At 38.8% G+C, this 21,388-nt stretch overlaps 1 protein-coding gene across 10 annotated transcripts in view; it reads right to left on the reverse strand.

Moving 5' to 3' along the window:
- The window catches only part of NEDD4L (NEDD4 like E3 ubiquitin protein ligase), a 334,332-nt gene that overhangs the window by 25,498 nt on the left and 287,446 nt on the right, over positions 1 to 21,388 (reverse strand). For 5 of the 10 annotated variants that reach the window (XM_074995737.1, XM_074995733.1, XM_074995735.1 and 2 more), the window contains 8 exons: positions 18,561 to 18,638; positions 13,891 to 13,945; positions 13,745 to 13,801; positions 9,522 to 9,580; positions 4,010 to 4,075; positions 2,575 to 2,804; positions 1,898 to 2,019; positions 509 to 579 (listed from right to left, as the gene is read on the reverse strand). In XM_074995737.1, the coding sequence (XP_074851838.1) occupies positions 509 to 579; positions 1,898 to 2,019; positions 2,575 to 2,804; positions 4,010 to 4,075; positions 9,522 to 9,580; positions 13,745 to 13,801; positions 13,891 to 13,945; positions 18,561 to 18,638 (738 nt within the window). The remainder of the gene's footprint in view (positions 1 to 508; positions 580 to 1,897; positions 2,020 to 2,574; positions 2,805 to 4,009; positions 4,076 to 9,521; positions 9,581 to 13,744; positions 13,802 to 13,890; positions 13,946 to 18,560; positions 18,639 to 21,388) is intronic. The other 5 variants (XM_074995738.1, XM_074995734.1, XM_074995736.1 and 2 more) reach the window with 1 other exon arrangement.

The following is a 21,388-nucleotide window of genomic DNA, read 5'->3' on the forward strand; positions in this document are numbered from 1 at the left end:
CTGTGGGCATGCCTCCCAGGGCTGTAGTGCTGATTTAAAGAGCCCAGGGCTCCAGCTGTCGCTGAGGTAGTGGCAGCAATAGCTGGAAGCCCCTAGGAACTTTAAATTGCTGGATCCCAGGTCAACTGCCTTTTTTGCCCTCATCCCTGTCAGCATCTCTGACCTCTACTAAAAATAAGAAATGTTGCCCAATTTCTCACCGCTAAAGGCATCTTAGCTTTGTAATTTCCCCAGAGAAGAAACTCATGTAACTGACAATACTAATAAGTCACTTGCATTGTTGCTGTAGCCATATTGGCCCCAGGATATGAGAGTGAAAAGATGGATGAGGGTGTATCTTTTATTGGACCAGTTTCTGTTAGTGAAAGAGAAGCTTTTGAGTCAAAGAGCCAAACCTGAAGCAGAGCTCTCTGGAGTGCAGAGCCTGTCTTTTTTTCACCAACAAAAAGTATTACACTTCACCCATCTTGTCCCCCTTAAAACGAATGCATTGTAAGTGTTCACTTACCACTGACTCCATGTCTTTCAGCGTTATTTGTTTCCCTAGCATCATCTTGTAAAAAGGTCTGATGAAGAAACCTAAAAAACACCACCCAAGAGGTGCAAGTAAACAGATTTAATTTTAAAACTTTTTTTTTTAAATTTTGCTAGTAATTTGAAACAAAAGGGCCTGACCCAGCAAACAACACTGCTAAAAACAGGGCTTTCACCTTTTTCAATGTTCCAAGGAAAGAACAGTGAGAGAATTAGAAAAGGGAAAAAAACATCACATTGATATTAGATTAGTAAATGTAGAACAAAAAGTATAAATCACCAGTCATTGCAATGTGATATATATGCAAGTAGTAATAGCACAAGCATAAGACATTTCTCAGGGATTAAACAATCTGCTAAGAGAGGTGACATTCGGAAGTGAAAGCAAGGGGCCATTCATTAACCACAGCTAGTCAGGGCAACCATCTCTAGGAAGTGTCCCACATCAAGGCTACTGTGGTCACTAAAACCGATCACTATTCCCAGCCTTTCACACGCAATCCACCCAGCATTCACATCCACCGTCACTCTCCTCGGAAGAAAACGAGTTTCAATAGCACTACTACTACTGCCATAGCAGCTGCACATAAAATATGTATTTTAGTACTATATATTGCCTTATGGTTACAATATTGGTTGCGGCAATTCTAATTATTAATTTGTCAAAGGATGAAATCATCCAGACAGTGGAGGAAAGTGTGTAACCCCCTCTGTTCTGACAGATCAAGGCGTAGAGTAGAGCTGTTCAGGTTTAAAACAAGGTTGTATTGCTTTAGCTTGCCAATGGCAAATAAATTCTCCTCCATTGAGACAGATATAGCTGCTTACAAGATAACCCAACTTTCTCATCTTTCCTGTAAGCACAGAAATTCTCCACATCACTGCAGATGTACAGCAACATAACTATCGGTGGTGCTACAATGTGAAAGAGATGTGAAAGTCCAATGGTCGAGTTTCAATTTATGAGGTGCCACTCTGCTCTGCAACATAACTATAAACCATGCAGCCTTGTACTGTAATTTTTATAATGCTTTAGTGATGCCAGGTAAAATGAACTCCGTGAGAAACGATCATCTTTGGAACGTCATGATTACAGTAGGATCCAAAGGTCAACCTGGAATACGTCTCTCTCACACCACATCAGTATAACATTCCACAGATCAAATTATATCCTCACTGACACCTATGCAAACTTACTGACCTCAGCAGTGGCTCATCTTTGCAAAGGAAAACAGGAGCTGCAAACAGGAACAAAATGTAGCCCGTTCTCCTTTAGCTACGTGGGCTCTTAAAGGGCTCCATGAGTGAAAGTCAGTGAGAAAATATTACACATGCCTTAGTAACATTATTGTTTTAAACTCACCATCTAGTAACTTCCCATGAAACACTGCCAGGCCAGCGACTCGTCCAATAAATGTGAAATACGACAGATGATCCTCATTACAAAGACCTGAATTAGGATTAATCTGAAGAGTATAGTTGTCCCTTTTTTATTGGAAGGGGAAAAAAAAATCTATTTAAATAATCAAGTGGTTGACATCAGATACATTAATAAGTAATTTGACTTTGGGCCAACTATTTTCTATTCCTGTAATCAGGCACCTAAGTATTTTCATTTGTCTTTGTGCACCTTAGCTGCTGTACCTTACTAATTGCTGATGGGGATATGGGAGTAAAAACTGTATTATTAGGAGTGTGAGAATCACTGTACCAGAGAAGATCAACTTTGCCATTCTCTCTCTTCGACTATTCCTTTCACATGCACGCATAGGGTCTGCTTTCTTGCAAAGCAGTGGAATATTTACATAACAATGAAAGTTGCTAAGTAGGTCGCAGCAGCAGTTTGGTTTCAAAAGATTTCCAGAACATGGAATAGGTTAACAAACCACAGGATAGAAATAAATATTTATACTGGTTTTGGATAAAGAATTTAAAAGTATACCCCCCAAGGAAAACCTAAGGGCTCTGTTACAAAACATTTTTCCTATCCAAATATTAACTTAGACCACTTACAGTGGAAATATTTTAATGGACACTTACGTTGCTGAATATTCAAAAAGACCATAATAAGGGTTAAACATCTCCTTAGACAACAGGAAGAACCATTCTCTGGCCACACCTCCATAGTCAAGTCCTTTTTCTGACTCAAATTCAATCCAGAGTCTGGCCTTTAGTACATCAGGCCTCTTCACAGACATGATTCTTCTATAAGATTCCTCAAAAATATTATTTCTGTGCAGTTTCATCTCAAATCTGTTTGGTATATCAGCCTACATGAAAGGAGAAATGTTGGTCTGAATGCACAGCCTACAGGTACTAAGATGACAGCACAGAGCAGTGAGTAATCCAGCTAAGTAATCAAAGGCTTCTCCAGCTTCCTGCTTTCCAGAGCTTCCGCATTCTCCCAGATAGAAATGTTCAACTAGTCTGGGCCAGCACCACTATAATGGATCATATGTTTCCATCCCATTCTCCATGTTGAGGAAGATTAGGCGACAGAAGAGAAAAATAGCAAAGCAAAGGAGAAATACGACTGTATGTGGAATAAGCAGGAATGGAAATAAGGTGGGATGAACAGAACAAGCAACAGCAGAAAAATCACAAAACACATCTAGTTTTCCTATTAACATGGGCTTGAAGCAAACATTTTTACTGCCAATTAAATTGTTTAATGCAGCAGAAAGCCAGTTGCTATTTGGTGCCAATTGAGTGCTGCATTTTAATACAGTGAAAGCAGCAGCCCTCAGAAATCCCGAGGCAAAAGTAAGGAGATGTGAAACAAAAGAAAGTCTAATGGACCCCTGTAATCTGTCTGACGTGAGGGTAGTCTCACTGCTTATATTCATTTAAGGGCAGGTCTACGCTACAGGGATAGGTCGAATTTCAGCTGCATGAATTCTCTAGCTAAAATCAACCTACTTTATATTCAGGCTTCCACATGGTCTCCACTAAGGGAAGTCAATGGGAACCTGTACTCCCATCGACTTACCCTATTCCTAATGGTGGGCAGGAGTACTGTGGTCAACGGGGGCACTGTAAGTTTGATTTAGTGCATCCCCACTAGGCATGTTAGATCAAATTCTGGAAGATCGACGGCTGCACGGTCAATCTTCCCTGTAGAGCAGATGTACCCTTAGTTGCGGATTTTCACCTGAGCTGGTCCTACTCACCCAAGCCAATCAGTGTCAACTGTGAAGTGAAGATAAGCTGTTGCTGCCTCACTGCTTTAATGTCCATTTATGAAGAAAAAATTGAACCTCAAAGGCTGGGTTTCAGTTTCAGTAGAAAGAGGGGCAGAGCTTTTGATCCATGCAAGAAAGCTTCTGTCAATCTGTTTACATTCAACTAACTGTGGTAAGATGAATAGGGAAAGCAGTCAAATGTATGAGAAGTGCAGCACCTTATTCTTGGGGCAATCCACTGTATTTTTCCTACCCTAAAGCAACTGGCTCCAACACAGAACAGAATTACTCACCGGTTTCTTCAACTTCTTCCTGAAATAATCGTATTTCTGTTTGAATTCTCTGGAGTAGGGAACAGCCTGAAAGAGAGAAAAGTATAAACCCATATAATTGAATACATCTTGCAACCTGACCTACTCTATCCCCTAAAATGTTAATTGAGAGTACCCAGCAGTTTAAAAACATGCTCCCTTAGTCGTGATTTGCTCTAAACATGTTCACTACAAATAGCCCTCTGTGCTAACACAACAACTTTCCCCTGAAGCAAGGGCCTGAAAACACTTTAGGGCCGTGTCTACACTAGCCCCAAACTTCGAAATGGCCACACAAATTGCCATTTCGAAGTTTACTAATGAAGCGCTGAAATGCATATTCAGCGCTTCATTAGCATGCGGGCGGCCGCGGCGCTTCGAAATTGACACGCCTCGCCACCGCGCGGCTCGCCCCGACGGGGCTCCTTTTCGAAAGGACCCCGCCTACTTTGAAGTCCCCTTATTCCCATCATGTCATGGGAATAAGTCAAGTCATGGGAATAAGGGGACTTCAAAGTAGGCGGGGTCCTTTCGAAAAGGAGCCCCGTCGGGACGAGCCGCGCGGCGGCGAGGCGCGTCAATTTCGAAGCGCCGCGGCCGCCCGCATGCTAATGAAGCTCTGAATATGCATTTCAGCGCTTCATTAGTAAACTTCGAAATGGCCATTTCGAAGTTTGGGGCTACTGTAGATGTAGCCTAGGAGTATTAAAACAAATCTCCCTCCTCAGGAGATATCCCCATATTACAGATGGATAAACTGAGACCCAGGATTTCACAGAACCATTCTGATTCCACTGCTCTGCTCTAACCACTATACAATTATCCTTTTCGGATAATAGCAATAGACAGGGTAAGAGAACACCTGAAAAGAGGTAAAAAAAGGCAGGACTAATTTGCAGGGCCAATGTGTCATATTAGGAAGGCACAGGTGTCCTCTTAAGGTCTTAAATTATTTTCAATTATCTCCATTGTAATAGCACTGAGAAGCCCCAACCAAGACTGAAGAATCGAGGCGTACACAGTACAAGGCCATCGACAGCAAGGCAAGCTCTTCCAGGGTGGGAAATTCCTGACCTAAAGCTAAAGAGTGTGTTAGTAAATACTTCAGCAGATTTTGGATCAGATAAAGAGTTAGGAAAAGGGAGTGTTCTTATCTCCCTTTTTACAGAATGCAAATGGAAGATAAATACTTTTACAAAGAAGTGAAACCCCCTTAAAATGATCCTGAGAGCACATTATCGTGTAGCAATGAAACTGACAAGTGACGAACACTCCTTCAGCTCCAACTAGTGCAGAATAGAGAATGGGGCACTTAACATAAACATAACATAAGGCTTTTTGTCTATTGGCAGAGGCACGAAATTAGCAGGGAGAGTTTACAAAGTGATAGACTAGATTGGTCTGAACTCACTATTGGTACAGGGTTTTGAAAGCTATGTACTTCTGTAAGGTAGTTTTTTGTAATGTTTCTTTCTAGAAAAAAAGAAGGATAGGGAATGGGGTAAAATAGAGTTTGGATATTGAAATCCATCGGTGTTTGGATGTTTCCAGAATTGAAATTCTCTTGGCAGCTCTGTATGTCAGAACCAAACTTTCTGATTGTATGAGAGCTGACAGGAACGATTAAAAAATTTAAAACTTCTAATGATGATGATAATATGCACTTGTAAAACTATTTAAAGGATTTTAAAGCATTTTGTAAATTTAATTACATCATCTCCCACAACACTCTAGGAGGGAATTAATTGACATCATACAATATTTAACGTTCATGCAAACCACCACTACAGTGTTGATCTCTGGTGAAGAAGATATTTGCTGTTTAAAGGCTCACAGCAACTCCATGGACCAGTTTTACAGCAGAAATAGAAAAACTAAAAATAAGGAACTTACGTAGTATGAAAATAATTAGAGTTGGCATCTGACAGTACCTTTATGGGATATGACAAGATGTTTGGGAATAACTTTATTTAGTTGGATTTATAAGTGTTTTAAAAAGTTGCCTCTTCTGAGTTTAAGAATTTTTCTATAGAAAATGACCAAACCAAATGAAATCAGGTAGTTGCTAACCCCACAATAGGTGACCATGACCTCTATTACACAGCTTCGTAAAGTAAGTATTAGCTCCACAGCACACTCCACCTCCAATCTCCCACCAAAACTCCATCTGAGAAGTAAACAAATGATACTAATTCAGAGAGAAGCATGTCCTCTTCTGAACTGTCATCACAATGAGTAACACCGGAGGAACCCTCTACGTTTATACACTTGAAAGAAACACACACATGGGTGAAAACACAGTGGAAATTCTTGAAAGCCAATCCTTTCAGATAGCAGCACTAGACCAGAAAGCACTCATTCATACCAGTTTTAAAACTAAGACAGAGCTCTTCCTCACCATTCTTATGGCTAATCAACCTCAAATACAAATGCTGTGTACAAAAAACCCAATGAAATAATACATTTCATAAGAGAGAGACTAGAATAGGCTGTAATAATGGTAGTGCAGCAGCTGCAATCAGGTCCATGGCAGCAAGTGGTTTGTGTGTATGCAAGGCTCCTTACTTCCTCCCTTGTCTCTCAGCTCTGATGTACAAAGGAAATTTACATTGGGTTGGGGACGGAAATGGGGAGAGAAAGACAGAAAAGAAAGACCATTGGGCCTTGAGAGACCATAGCGAAAAGCAAAATTTTCCTGTCACCTCATTACTTCGCTCTGTCCTGCTGCTCCCACAGGACAAAAGAGTCAATAGTTTATGCAAATGAGCGGCAGCGCTAAACCTTTGCTATATATTTCTACAAGGGCAGAAGAATAGTTTGCAAACTACAAAGCGTGAGTGCTGCATATTCTTCAGTTACTCCCAGCTGCACCATAAATATTAAAAGCCAGCTCAGGACATGTGTCTGCGGGAAGGAGGTTTCTGATTGTCTTGAAATGGGTTTATAATTGTCTGGTTGTGGGTGTAAATTCGGAGGTTGAAGTATGCCTGTTGGGCTGTCTTCCTTGTAGAATATGAGATGTGTAAAGCCGAAAAAAAATCATTATCTCCTGATAAGGATAAGAATGTGGTTTTATGACAGTAAGGAATCTTTTGGCATGTGTATGGTTATCTAAATATTGTATTTCTACATTATACATTATGCAGTAACCCTTCAGAGAATTTGTGTCCTTTATAGTGCCCTGATACCAGGCTTAAGCTCCTGCTATCCAAATACACATCACCTTTCCTTATGAATACATATAAGTTATTTTGTTAGCCAAATATGCAAATAAATGAACACTAATTTTTCTCTGTCAAAAATGATCACCCAGACAACTGATTAATATGAAGAGTTCCCTCTTTCCTCTCATTTCACCTCCTTCACGCCCCTTCCCCCTCAACATGTTCAGGGCCTCTGCACGATACAGGGGTTCATGAGCAATCCAAGCCCTTAAGGGCCAAGGGCAGAAGACTCAGATTAGAAATCATTCCTCAGCATTGCACAAAGGCACTAGGCTCACATAAGCATAAGACTAAAAAACCCCAACATCCTTTTTTCCCCCAGCATTACATGAAAAATAGATGCTCCTTGCTTTTCAATATACTGTCAGTTTACTGATAAATAAATGATGGGTGAGCACAGGAATAAATTGTCCAGGGAGGCTGTGGAATCTCCATCATTGGACATTTTTAAGAGCATGTTAGACAAACATCCATCAGGGATGGTCTAAATAGAGCTTGGTCCTGCTGTGAGTACAGGGGACTGGACTTGATCTCTCACAGTTCCTCGCAGATCTAGTATGCCATGTTTTATGTACAATTCGCAGCATCAGATGAATACCGACAGAAAATGAGCCAATCATTTAGAAAACACCATCAATCAGAATTTTATTTTCCAGATGGAAAATGAGATTGGTTGAAGGATGTTTTAATGCTGGGTCTCAATTCTGTGCCACTCAAGTCAAAGTCTCCCATTCAATTTTAACAACAAAGGGTTTCTGAGAAACCTATGTAATTCCTTACAGTTCATGCTGAGGAGGGAAAGCAAAAACAAACAGTGAATGGGCAGAGAGTAGTTTGGTATGGGAACAGCCTGTGCACAATTTTGTTTTTAACTCAACTCTCACTTAAACCAATTCTCAGAAAGCATAAATTGGCAGGACTTCACTGTACTCCATCTTACGCTAGCCAGTGATCTGTTCAAGCGCCTTGCTTCTTTTATTTCACTTTTAAAATCATCTGTTTATTTTGATAAATGTTGAGGCACCAGAGCAGGAGTAGATGAAGCAGAGGAAAAAGCTCTGGAAACATATTTGAGGATGGGTAAGGAGAGTAAGAGCGTCTACATTATGCGAAAGATCCATCCAGTCCGGGTCAATCTTCTGGGCCTCGATTTTGTGTCACCAGTCAACCCCTGTACTCCTCGATATTGGGAGGAAAAAGGGAGGTTAATTGGAAAGTTTCTCTTGTTAACGCCCCCCTGTGAGGACGCACAGGTACATCAGCTTTAGATAAATCAATTTTAGCTACGCAACTGCCATAGCTAGAATTCCACATCTACAATTAACTTTACTGTGAAGAAGTATGAAGAGGAAGTTATTTCAATTTGATGGAGGAAGGGCTAGAATGCCAAAGAAGAGTCACAGAGGGAATGGAGAATAGTTATGTTTTGAGCTACTGCAGAGGGAGAGGATTTTCATACAGGAAAGATGGATAAGGAAAGTCAGGGAAGCCAGAGGAGGAATCAAAAATATATGCTGGCAAAATATATCCAGATTTACATTTTCAATTCCTCTGTCTTCAACTCCTACAGCAAGTAAAGTAACATCTCTTATTTTGTGTTAAACAGGAGATGGCCTCTGCAAGATTTCTATCCTGGAGTCTTCTCATCATGGCTGTTTTCTACAATGGAAAAAAAAAATCTGCCTTGAAAAAGAACTTTTCCTTCTTAGGGATGACTTTAGTAATGAATGTCCTTTAGAGACTCACTCCGTGGTTTTAATTTGGCAGATATGCTTTCTTGTTGCAGCTACAGTATAGAAACAGTGACAAATGAAGGGGTTATAGTGAGTCAAAACTGCAAACGTGCCTCTGTTAGTCATGCAGTATCTGATCAGATGGGATTTTTGTAAGAGCAAATTATGGTGGAATAAAGGAAGGAAATCAGAAGGCTGACAAGCTTTCAAATCTGGCCAGCTGACGTGGGAAGGTAGACACAAATTGCCTCTGTCTGTATCATACCTTGTCTAGCCCTGGAATGCTGGGTGGGATAGGACTATGCCATGGCAATCACCAGTTGACAGACTGTATGGGGCTGTTGCCAGCAAGTTAGAGCAACCAAGGGACTGTTCTAACATGTGCGGCAGCAGGCACTTATTGATCTAGAAAATCAGCTTATGTAGCTATACGGCAGTCCCTTCTGCCCTGCACCAAGTGAATCCTGGCACAAGAGAGAGTTTAAGCATATCATTTAATGTGTGACATTCAAAACTATTAGCATATACCGTACTTACTGGACCAGTAATAGCTGGATTCTGCAATCTGGGGTCTTCCCACTGAGTAATTTTACTGTCTGCAAATCAGAAAAAGAAATCATACCATCAGTTCTTTTCTACCACACTGTAAAATCATCATTAAAAAATTTATCTGCATCCCACCTCCCTGCAACACCCGCAACTTAGTACTTCAGGGTTAGGAAAGAACTGTGTTCACCCCATCCATCAAAACCCCATTAGGCTGTTTAGTTGGAAACACTCATTCAAAAATGCAAAACTACCGTATAAACCAGTACACGCACACTGCTTTTGTCAGAGAGCTATAGTGTCAATATTTAAATGATCTATCCCTTTTCTTCAGGGATTTATAACTTGAACTTACATGGATTATTATGCAAATAAAGGTCATGGGCCCCAAAAGACCCCTCCAAATGCCAGCCAGATTAAGCTTACTAAATTCAAACTTCTTGTATGTTCTGGTGCAACTTTAAAACTACTTCCAATTAAAATGAAAAACTTAAGAGCTCACACCAGGATACGATCAATTTTTTTAGAAATTTAGAACAGCCGAGAAAAATATTTTAAAATAGGACCCGAAATAGAACAAGTTCCCTCTATTCCAGAAACAGACACAGACAATAGCTACTAATTGAGGCATTTAAGATGCACACTTTTGCTTTCCCTTATGAAGTTATGGCATAAAGGAAGCATATTCAATTTTGACCAAAATGTCTCTTGCCAATGACACCACTTGTGGATTTTTACAGCACTGGTAGGCTAATGGTTATACGGTATTATAGTGATAATCTTCCTGCCTCTACACAGCATATTTCTGATAAAAATCTAAACACAGTAGAACCACAATGGAACAATGGTATCACAACAGTAAGAATGCTCCAAAACCCAAGTAGGTGCCACTTGCAATGGCAAAGTCATCAGTTTTCTGCCCTAAGAATGGAATAATAATCCTTATATTACGTGGATGACTGTGCTTTGTAATTTGCATGGTAACAACTACAATTAAGTTCCTCCTCAAGCACATTTTCGTACTCACATTGCTTACCTACTAAGGAATATTTTTGTGTGCGCGCGCGCGAGAGAGAGAGAGAGAGAGAGATAAGAGTTTTAATGTTCCTCTACGGTTCAGAAAAATCTGTTGTATTTTAATAGCTGGATTTAATTTTAAAATGGCCAAAAATAGACAAGTTTGAAAACTGATGTTTGAAAGAACTTTTTTGAAGTGGTAAGGGAATAAAATTAAATTAAAAGCTATGGCAATCTTATTTGTTAATAATTATTTAGTATTAAAATACTGTTTTTGTATTTCTTTTTATGCACTTTAAGTGGACTAGGGAAGGCCCAATAATGACTTCTCTGGAGACCCAGTTCTTCTGTATGGTGTGGGCAGATGCAGCATAGCAGACAGATTACTATCTCATTTAATGCAGTCTACTGTACAGCTTTCAGATGAAGAATGACATTTTTGGTCATAATCGTGACAGACAAACCTGACCCAATCTTAGGGGATAAACAGGTGTGTATCTTATGACCAACGCACTCTCCCTTTGAGAGTTCGGGAATTAAAATACTCATGCACAACCATAATTAGAAAGAAATGTTTTAAAGTTAATAATCAGTTCTGAAATGTAAAGTTTGATATTTTGAAAATCTAATATTTGAACAAGTGAAATCTAGGATGACTACAATTGAAAGTCTATTTGTCTTTGTTTATGCTGTGCATTTGATAACACTTGGCCTTGCTGTTCTCCAAGAGTCAGGTTCTCTACTGTTCGCACAATCAGAGAATCACAAAAATTGCCAGTGAACGAGGGCATGAACAGTAGATGAATCTATAACCCTTTAATAAAGTTGACAGTTTCAAGTTGATGGAGTACCATTAATTCAAATGATCACAATCTTTTACACAGATGTTTTAAAATTACTTGGTACTTGAGCAGGGCTGCTGCTTGCTGATTTGTCTCGTATGGCGGACATCCCTTTGCAGCAGCCTCCAGCTGTTCCATTCAAAGAGATAGCTCCTGACTGGTTGAAAAATAGGAGAGGCCCACCCAGTGCTACAGGATTCCTGGTCCCAGGTCTTTAAAGAGTCTGCTCTCGGTCTTCCAATCCTCCATTTGTCAATTCATTAAGACCACTTCCTGTACTCAACAACTAAGCCATTTTCTGAGCCTTTATTCATTCCAACTCTCTGAATGGAGTCTTTTTTCCCCGTTCTCCAAAAGACCAGTATGCACTGTTGTAACTCTTTAATAACTAGCCACTTTAGCTGACCATGGGTTGCAAACACAAGATACACATCACACATCTCATAGAACTGGAAGGGACCTCAGGAGGTCATGGAGTCCAGTCCTCTGCTCTCTTGGCAGGACCAAGCACAATTTGTTTTTTAATCTATCTGCCCCAGATCCTTAAAAGGCCTCCTCAAGTATTGAGCTCACAACCCTGGGTTTAGCAGGCCAATGCTCTAAACAAGATGCTGATGGTCACTTCAATGGCTAGTTCAGAGGGCTCTTGAGGCCTATACATTTTGGGGAAAACCTAGCTGACCATGATCAATTTCAATGTAGGTCCTAAAATTAGCCCTAAATGGAATATGGTACATTAAACATACTTTTTCATGAACTTATAGTCAGGACTCAATAAATTTACAATACACAAGAAACAGGCATATCATCATCATATCCTTACATTACTGCAACTGTGCACTGCATGAATGCCACATCATTATGTTACCTAAGGAATACTGTGAAGGCAGACACTACTATTAGCATTGGGTAAAGCAAGTCTTTGAACATTCTGCTTTGTCATTTGCTTTATAATGAGCATGAGATTATCACAAAGACTGCAAAAACCATTGTGATACCATTGATTTTACCCCTGTTTCTGGTCCACTGGTAACCACAGTCATGTAACAATGTGAGAACAAGGGTGTTTTATGGAAACAAGTATCACTGGGAAAAGAATTGCTTTTTACAGTTCACCATCCGCTCAGTCAAAAAACCCCAGCATTTTGGCAGAGGGAACTGAGGAAGAAATTTCAAATTAAAAACTGCAATATGTTCAACAGGTCACTAGAAAGTTACTGGGGAAATCTGACTAATGTATACGTTAAAATTTTCCTTAATATTTAGAAACAAATATATGCTCAAATAACTTCAAGGGTGTGGCCAGTTAAACTACTGAAAGACAGGGAATTACAAGTGTAAGTGTGATATTGTCTTAAATCAAGGTCTTTTCTTTTCATGGACCCCTTGATAACAAGAGTTCACGATAAATTTCTAACTTCTACTTTAAGTTTCCAGACATTGGTTGGCTACTTAAAACAGTTACTGAAAGTGCAAAAAGCACTAAGATTTCCACAGCAATATTTGAAACAGGTTAATCTCGTACTCTGCAAAGAATGTAATAGTTCAATTCCTTATGTAAAAATAGCGTCTCTTAAAAGCTCAGCATGCACTTTCAAAAATCAATCTGCTTTACAGATTTTTTTTTTTTTTAAAACAGAGAATAAGCACAGCAGTTACTACTACTGACAGTAAAAAAGTAAAAACCATAATGTTGTCAAACAGGTACAATGGTTTAAGATTTTAATTTTACAGGTTTTGTGTACTATCCTCCCAACTCCCAGATTTTCTAAGGATGTTTCATGGTCTCTATATTTTTATCAGAGGATTATCCCATTAATAGGAACACGTTTCAAATAAGCCTGGCTGAAAGGTAAAAAAAATATTCTATTAGACTGCTATTCATATTCAAAACAACAAAAATCCACACACTTGTTCTGCGATGCTGTAGTAAGACAAGTCTACAAATGAAACATCACTTACACTGGAACTTCAATAACAGAATTGGATAGATATTAACGGGCTGGGTGCAATTGAACATGCTACAAATAGAAAATAAGGTCAGAATTGGCATTGCCACAAGACCTTTTTAAGGAAGTGGGAGGGAAAATTATGTATCAGTTATATCTTCCACTGCCTACGTATGGACTTGTGGATACAACAACTTTTCTCATCTTATTTTCTATCCTAGTGTGTATTTTTAATTCTTTAAATAAGTGCAAATAAGCCATGGGATCATCAACAACAACAAAGAATCCAAAATATCAACAAAAACAAAGAAAACCACAAAGAAGTAATGTTAATGCTTCACAAGATCAGAGAGGGACAAAGCTTGATGAGCCAATTAAAAGCAAGCTTTTGGTGAATATACAGTACCGTATGAGGGCACTAAGTCTCTGGTATGAATGTCTCCACATATCAACACCTGGCTTCCTAAATGAAGAGTAAAATTATAAAGCTTTCACTTCAATATTTATTACCTCCCTTTGTCTATCTGCAGTAGTACCTGGGTGCTTACTTACTATGATCTATATAAAATGTTCTTCCATCCAAATGGATTCTTTCCTCCCAACCAGGCTGGAATTATAAAAAAGAATGTTAATTAAAGTAGTATCACTATTGTAAGCATGTACACTGCACAGAGAATCACCACCTATGTTTAAACTCGTTTTAAAAAAAAAACAAAAAAGAAATAAGTTCAGGTTTGTCTTCGCTATGGGTAAGATAGATGCTGATGCAGTTGATCTTCAGGAGTTCAACTTAGCACATCTGGTAAGGACACACTAAATTGAACTCACAAGTAGTCCCTGTTGGCACTATCATTCCCGCTCCTCACAAGAAGTAAGGAGAGTCAACGAGAAAATGGAGACAGTGCAGAAGATGAAATTAAGGTATGCTGTCTCCAGCCATGTAATTAACGCAGTTGGAGTTGTGTATCTTAATTCAACCTTCACCATCAGCGTAGGCTTGGCCTTGGATAGCACAGAACAATCACAGAAGGCCAACAGCAAACGTGAGGACATTAGTAAGAGTCAAAAGAGTGGACCCTCCCACCACTCATGCATCTGATGAAACAGGTCTTTACCACAAACGCTTATGCTCCAAAATATCTGTTAGTCTACAAGGTGCCACAGGACTTCTTGTTGTTCTAATATGGGAACCTCTGTGATAAGAGAGTGAATGGATGTTTATATGGATAACAAGAATGCCCAGAGTTGCTTCAGGGATTAAGGCAATCTAAGTATAAAGGGATAGGAAGCACTCATCCCCAAATATCACTTTGTCAGGTTTCCTATACCTGCCTCTAAGTCAATCTTTCTTAAACTTTTTGAGACAATGGAACACCAAACAATAACATTTTTATGTAGAACACCCAGGGAATTTTTCCTCAAACCCCACCTCCCCAACTCAGCAACATACATTAAAAACAAAATGAAGTAATTTGATCAGGTTTCATAGCAATGAAGTAGTAACGCTGTATCTGGTTTTAACAACAGAAATCATATACCATCACGGTATGATATGGCACACCTGTGAGTTGTTCACAGAACAGCAGTGTTCTGTGGAACATAGTTTAGGAAACACTGCTCTAACTCATATTGTGCTGGCCAATGTCAGAGACAGGACTCTGGACTAGAAGGTCCAACCCAACATGACAATCCTTGTATTCCTATCTTCCCACCATTAAAAGCAGAAGGGAAAAAAAAAAAAAAGGTCAAGTCTTTTAGTTCAGCCAGCACTATTCAAAACCACCACACCTACTTGATTTACAACCCCTAAACATATGCCTGCTCCATGACGTATTTCTATATCATCTTCAGCCTTATCTAGGAACACAAAGATTTAATTGCTTTCATTTCCATTTGCTTTTAAACAAGTTCTTTTAAACTGGTGCAAAACTCCATGCAACAAACACTCCTTCAGCTTCAAAATGGCTCATTTTAGTTTACCTTAAACCTGTATCTGATCAGCTTGCACTAAATTATAGAGGAGTGGTTTTCATTGATTTATAAGTGTCCATACACTAGGTGCTAATTCATATTCACCCTTCTAAATGAGTTCCATTGTTTGAGAACAAATAGCCGTTTTTAATTTTGGGTGCTGAGTTCAAAAATGGTATCCATTTTTGCCCATGACACACATATTTTCTGAAAACAGGAGTCTACTTTTTCAAAAAAATGTTATTATGTGTTAATTATATGCTGAGAATTATTTTCTACAATTTACATGCAAAAATACCTCAAATTGATTGAATTTGTCAAAATGAATGCCATCTAGCTTTATTTTGCTGAAGAAGAGGATCAATCACCAAATTATTATATTATATATAAGAGTAATAAAACAGAATGGTTTCATTGTTTTATGTTTTGAATGATATTTACAACTATATTTTCCGCATTTTTTAGGTAGTCCCCAAACATGCTATTTTGAGGTTGCCTGAAAGATTCAGACATATTTTGATTACATTTGTGGCAGTTTTGTTCCAAAGAAGCAAAGATGGAACGTAACAGATTTTGTTAGAAATGTACATCACGCCTAGTTGGTATAAAATTTGGGGATCAAGACCAGTCGTGGGCCTTCATAAAATGCATTGATCACGTGTGGAATCTTTGAGACAATGAAGTCAAGGAAAAAAGAAGTCTATGGCATTTGGAATTCCTGTGATTTGGCGTCAGCCCAAGATTCATGGGGATAACTTATTTATCTTTAATGCAATGTAGAAGGGTATAACATTCAAAACAAGCATGGTATTTCTTACCCAGACCTTCCTTCTGCAATACGGACAATATCACATGGACCTGATGTGCCTATCTCTAACCCACCAAATTATCTCAAATTTCTTGTCATCTTCAGACACTGATGCCAATAACATTGGAAGCGATATTGGACAAGATCACACCAGTAATAAGTCACAGCTTTTCACCCAAAGGGAACTGAATAACTTGCTGAGACCCCTGGACCTGCCTAAAGATTCTGCTGAGGTTTTGGGATCCAGACTTCAAGTGAAGAATTTGCTTTCTCCTGGGACAAGTTTTGCTTGGTACAGGAACCGTGAGAAAGCATTTGTCCCATATATTTCTATGGATAGTCTGTTAGCATACTGCACTAACATTGCCAGATTAACAGAAAGCTTTGGGGACATCTTACCAACCAGGTGACTGGACACTATTTATTGACTCTTCAAAGACAAGCCTAAAAGATGTTCTACTTCATAATGGCAATTAACATGCCTCTGTGCCTACTGCCTATTCTGTTCACTTAAGAGAAGCCTATGAAAATCTTGAGCTTCTCCTTGAAAAGGGGCGTTATCCAGAGCATGAATGGACTGTATGTGGAGATCTGAAAGTGCTGTGTATGCTGCTTGGTCAACAGGCTGGTTATACAAAAATGCCATGCTTTTTATGTGCATGGTATAGCAGAGCAAGAGACCCTCACTCGTCAAGGAAACAGTGGCCACCAAGGGAGAGTCTAACTCCCACCTCCAAGAATATAATTCACTAAAAACTGACTGAGCCCAAGAGGGTATTGCTACCTCCACAACACATCAAGCTAGGTTTGATAAAACAAATTTGTGAAAGCATGAAACAAGAACAGTGACTGTTTCAAGTACATGTGCAACAAGTTCCCAGCTTTGAGTTACCAAAAAGTTGAGGGTGTCTTTGTGGGTCCTCAGATCAGGAGACTGATTCTTGACACTAACTTGGAAGAAACCATGAATGACACAGAGAAAGATGGTTGGTTAGCCTTCAGAAATGTCATGCAAAACTACTGAGGGAAAAACAAAGATCCTCATTATAAAAAAATTGTTGGCAACACGCTAAACAAATTTGAAAGACTTGAAAGCAACATGGGCTCGAAATTTCATTTTTTGCACTTCCATCTGGATTATTTTCCTGAAAATCGTGGAAGTATCAGTGAAGAGCAAGGGCAAAGATTTCATTAGGATATCAAGACAATGGAAAAGAGGTATTAAGGATACTGGGATGTCAACATGATGCCTGATTACTGCTGGTCCTTGAAAAGAGAGAGACTGATGGTGAAATGCATAAAAAGTTACCATAAAAGCAACGATTCAGTTGCATCTCATCATTTAAAATTACTCAGTTGTTAAATTTCACACTTTGCTCCTTTGTTCTTGAAACAAAGAACCATAGCTTACTATTTACAGTTGGAATAAAAAGTAACCATAGCTTACTATTTACAGTTGGAATAAAAAGCATGAAAAATGTCAATTTTTTCCTTTTTCATTTGTGAAAAATCCTTATGTGAAAGAGCAAAATGGACACCATTTTTGAAATCAGCATAGTAAAATTATGTAAAGTCACCAATTTGTATCAAAACAACTGAAACCTTGTTTCAATTTTCAGACCAGTGATATTTCAAATAAAGTAATAAATTACTTAATGACTTCAAAACCATCTTTTCCCAGGACAGATCTAGTTAGACTTATTCCTAGCAGGGTCAGATGCTGAGAATATTGGAGGAAACCCCTATCCTGCCTAAACTGTTTCCAGGATTGTTAGTACCTTCCTCATGGTGCAGATGAGACCAATGAGTGCTACTGACATCAGGCACTGAATCAAAGGCACATGAAGAAATCCAAAATTTTTAGACATTACTTTCTGCCGTTAAGAGAAAAGCTTTTCATCAAGATCGAAAGGCTCTATAATTTACTTTGATTATGAAGCAAAGCAACAGTGTACTTGGGTTACTAATATAATCCCAAGTAACATTTGCATCACAGTGGTGGTTCTCTATGTGGAATGTAGAAGTGTCATTCAGAATCTAAATTAAACTTCACAGCCCACCACCTACTCCTAGGAGAACAAAACATTTAAGTTCGGTTTGTGAATGCCAAAAAAAACCCTGACAAAACTAACTTAGAAATGTTCTTTGATTATAGGATGTGACCTTCCTTCCACTTTGATTCAAGCTTGTTTCAAACTGTTTCAGTTTTCCAAGCAACAACGTTCAACCACCCAAAGTCAGAATGATAAAGATGCTGAGAATGATTCTGTTTGGCTTCAACTTTCAGCTAAGCTAGCACATGGTTGACCATTTCAAAAATGTTATTAGCAGGCTCTGGAAAGTGCATTCCAGTCACCTTACTCAGATCACAATGAAATATTTTGGCATCATACACAGATTCATGTATAGTATATGTACAACTGAGTGTCAAATTGATACTTACAGGAAGAGGGCCCAAATCGTTAGGGTTCAAAGATGCTTTTGATCTCAAATGGACTGGAAATTTCAAACGTGGATCTTCCTGGAACATAAATACAGCACTGCAAATCCGTGATTTAAATCACAAAGATGCTGCTTATTTTCAGCTATAATATAGCCTGTTAGATCAGAGCCAGTTCACTAATTGTTAGTTTTCAAGAGCAACAAGGTAACAATAGTTGAGCAGAAATTCTTTAATTATATATGTCTATCAGCTTATAAAAGATACTCAAAACAAAACACAGAGCTAGTTTTCCATGTAATAAAATGAGGCACCTAGCTGCTTTAAATGAACAGCCTCAGTTGTATTAAGAGAGATTATACACTGTATTGCAATTCTTTTTGGCTACGTCTACATTAAGCCATCTGTCAACAGACATGACTGTCAGAAAACTTCTGTTGACAGATCACACTCACAAACAAAAGTGGACTGAAAAAAAAATCAATCTGCGGCCAGACTGCCTGGCCCTCTCGACAGAACAGCCAGCCAAAAGATCAGCAAACAGGGCTGCCCGGTGAACCAGAAGCCCTGGCTGTTGACGGAGGGCCCACCCCTGCCCCCAGAGCATCTACATGGCTTTTTTGTCAAACAGAAACTGTCAACAAAGCTGTTATTACTCAAACAGGCAGCACGCTGTCAGTGGAACTGCTGAATTTTGTCAGACTGTTGACAAAACACATTTTGTAAAAAATCCTGTTTTGTTGACAAAACTCTCTAGTGTAGATGTAGCCTATGTGAATGCTTTGTCATGGTTAGTCAATATTCAGTCCAATAACGCTTTTATAGCGTGACAATAATGCTTTTATAGCATGACAAAGCACAGCCAAAGTCCAAGCCTTGAGGAAGCTCTGAGTGTTACAGACAATAAATCAGACAGGCCTTCACAATGTGTTTCTGATTCTACACTTCGTGCTCATTTGTCATGCTTGTCCATTTGTAATTTTGTCAGTTTGTTACATAGCATGCTGGCATCCTCCCTTTCTCTTAGGGTAATGCACAATGATTGATCACTTCTTCTGCTGTACTAAAAATCTAGACAAAGTTACTACGGAAAACTTACTTATGAATGCAAGTCAAAACTCACATAATGAATATGGTCATAAAAATGAATTTTTTTTTTAAAAAACAGACTTATGAAGGCAAGAGGATCAACCCAGTCGTGCATTCCTCTCTAGAAGTATTGCACTTGTCCAACTCAAAACTAAGAAAACTGTGAGCATCTGTCAGCTGTCACACTGTACCCATCAGTATGGTATCAGAACATTTTCTGGTACAAGAAGATGACAATTTTGCCCTAAAGTATTTCCTGTTATTATTGAATTGGTACGTATTTGCAAACCATATCAATGGCCAGGTTTGGGAGTGTATTTTCTTTTCACCTCATCTTTCTTCTCATTGAAGTGCTTTTGTTACTGTTTGCTAATGGAATAATAGCCCTTCTTGTCTGCATTTGTTTAAAAAAGGTCTTCTTATAGTTCCTTCTCTCCCCAGTCAAATGACAGCCTTAATGTCACTGTTCACCATTTGATGATGAAATCAGCTTCTCTTTTTTTAAAAAAAAAAAAACAAAACCAGATGCACACCACAGCGGTGTGTCAGGTCCCTATTTAACTGAATTTGTAAATGTGCTAACTTGTAGTGTCTTCTTCCTGTTACAGAATTTCTTTTTCCAAGTAATCATCACTTGATAGCACAGCTGACCAGGTCCATGAACACTCATGAATTAACAAGTTCAAAAAGCAGCATAATTTCTAATATTTGTGGAGTTTTCAAGTACTGTATTTGGGTTTATGCCTTTTCCAGCAGTATTTTTAACGACAGAAGGAGCTATGATGATGCAGCCTCTCTTCTCCCTTGGGTATTGCATTTTCTAGATATGTACTAAGTCTTCTGGGAGCAGGGCAGTCCCCAAGAATGCTGCTAACATTTGGAATGTACTCGGTGCATTGTCTCAGAAAGCCTGAATCTATTGACCTTCTGGGACAAACGGAAAGGCTCATCTTTTTCACAATAGGCTTTTAGGTTAGTGAGATGCTGCTTTGCAGTTTGTATTTAGCAATGGTGGGGCATTTCTCCTTTCTGCAGTAGTTTATTTAGTGATTCTTGCATCATATGGGATTATTGCAGTTGATCATCTACAATCAATCATAATTTAAATAACTTGGGGAGTTTAGAGCAAAAGTTGCATCTTTCTGATCCTTATCAATTTAGAAAGGAAAATCTAATAGCTCAGTCAGGAGATGACCCCATCTCTCAATAATTTTGGAAACAAAGAGGAAGAGTTTCTTATATTTGTATCACTGTACAGATATTAAATTAATGGTGGCCTGGATCCAAACAAAAATCAAACTACAAACAGGAATCGTTTGGAACACCCACACCCCAGAAAATAAAGATACACAAATATCCAGGTTTACTCCTGAAGCATCAGAACTAGTAGCCAATGCCCAGGAGAATTAAAGGACTGGAAGGTACAATCTCCACTGGATGTTAAATAAATTTTTACCAACATATTTCTGACTTTCCATGGTTTAAGCTGAAACTGATTTTCACTTTTAAGCACACAAACACACACGCCTCAATGCAGCTTTAAGTAATTCATACAGTGAGTGTTTTTAAAGGGAGGGGAAAAAAGTGTGTGCCCCAGCTGAGTCAGTACAAACAAAACCATGAGTCAAGTCACATCTTTATGGTCAAGTTTTCAGTATGAAAATGAAGTAGATCTTGAAGTGCAAATATTTTGAACAAGAACTATTAAGAAATGTACTTCTAGAGTAGAAAGTGAGAATGAT

Source organism: Carettochelys insculpta, chromosome 5, assembly GCF_033958435.1.
Source record: "Carettochelys insculpta isolate YL-2023 chromosome 5, ASM3395843v1, whole genome shotgun sequence".
In the NCBI taxonomy this organism is placed as follows: Eukaryota; Metazoa; Chordata; order Testudines; family Carettochelyidae; genus Carettochelys; species Carettochelys insculpta.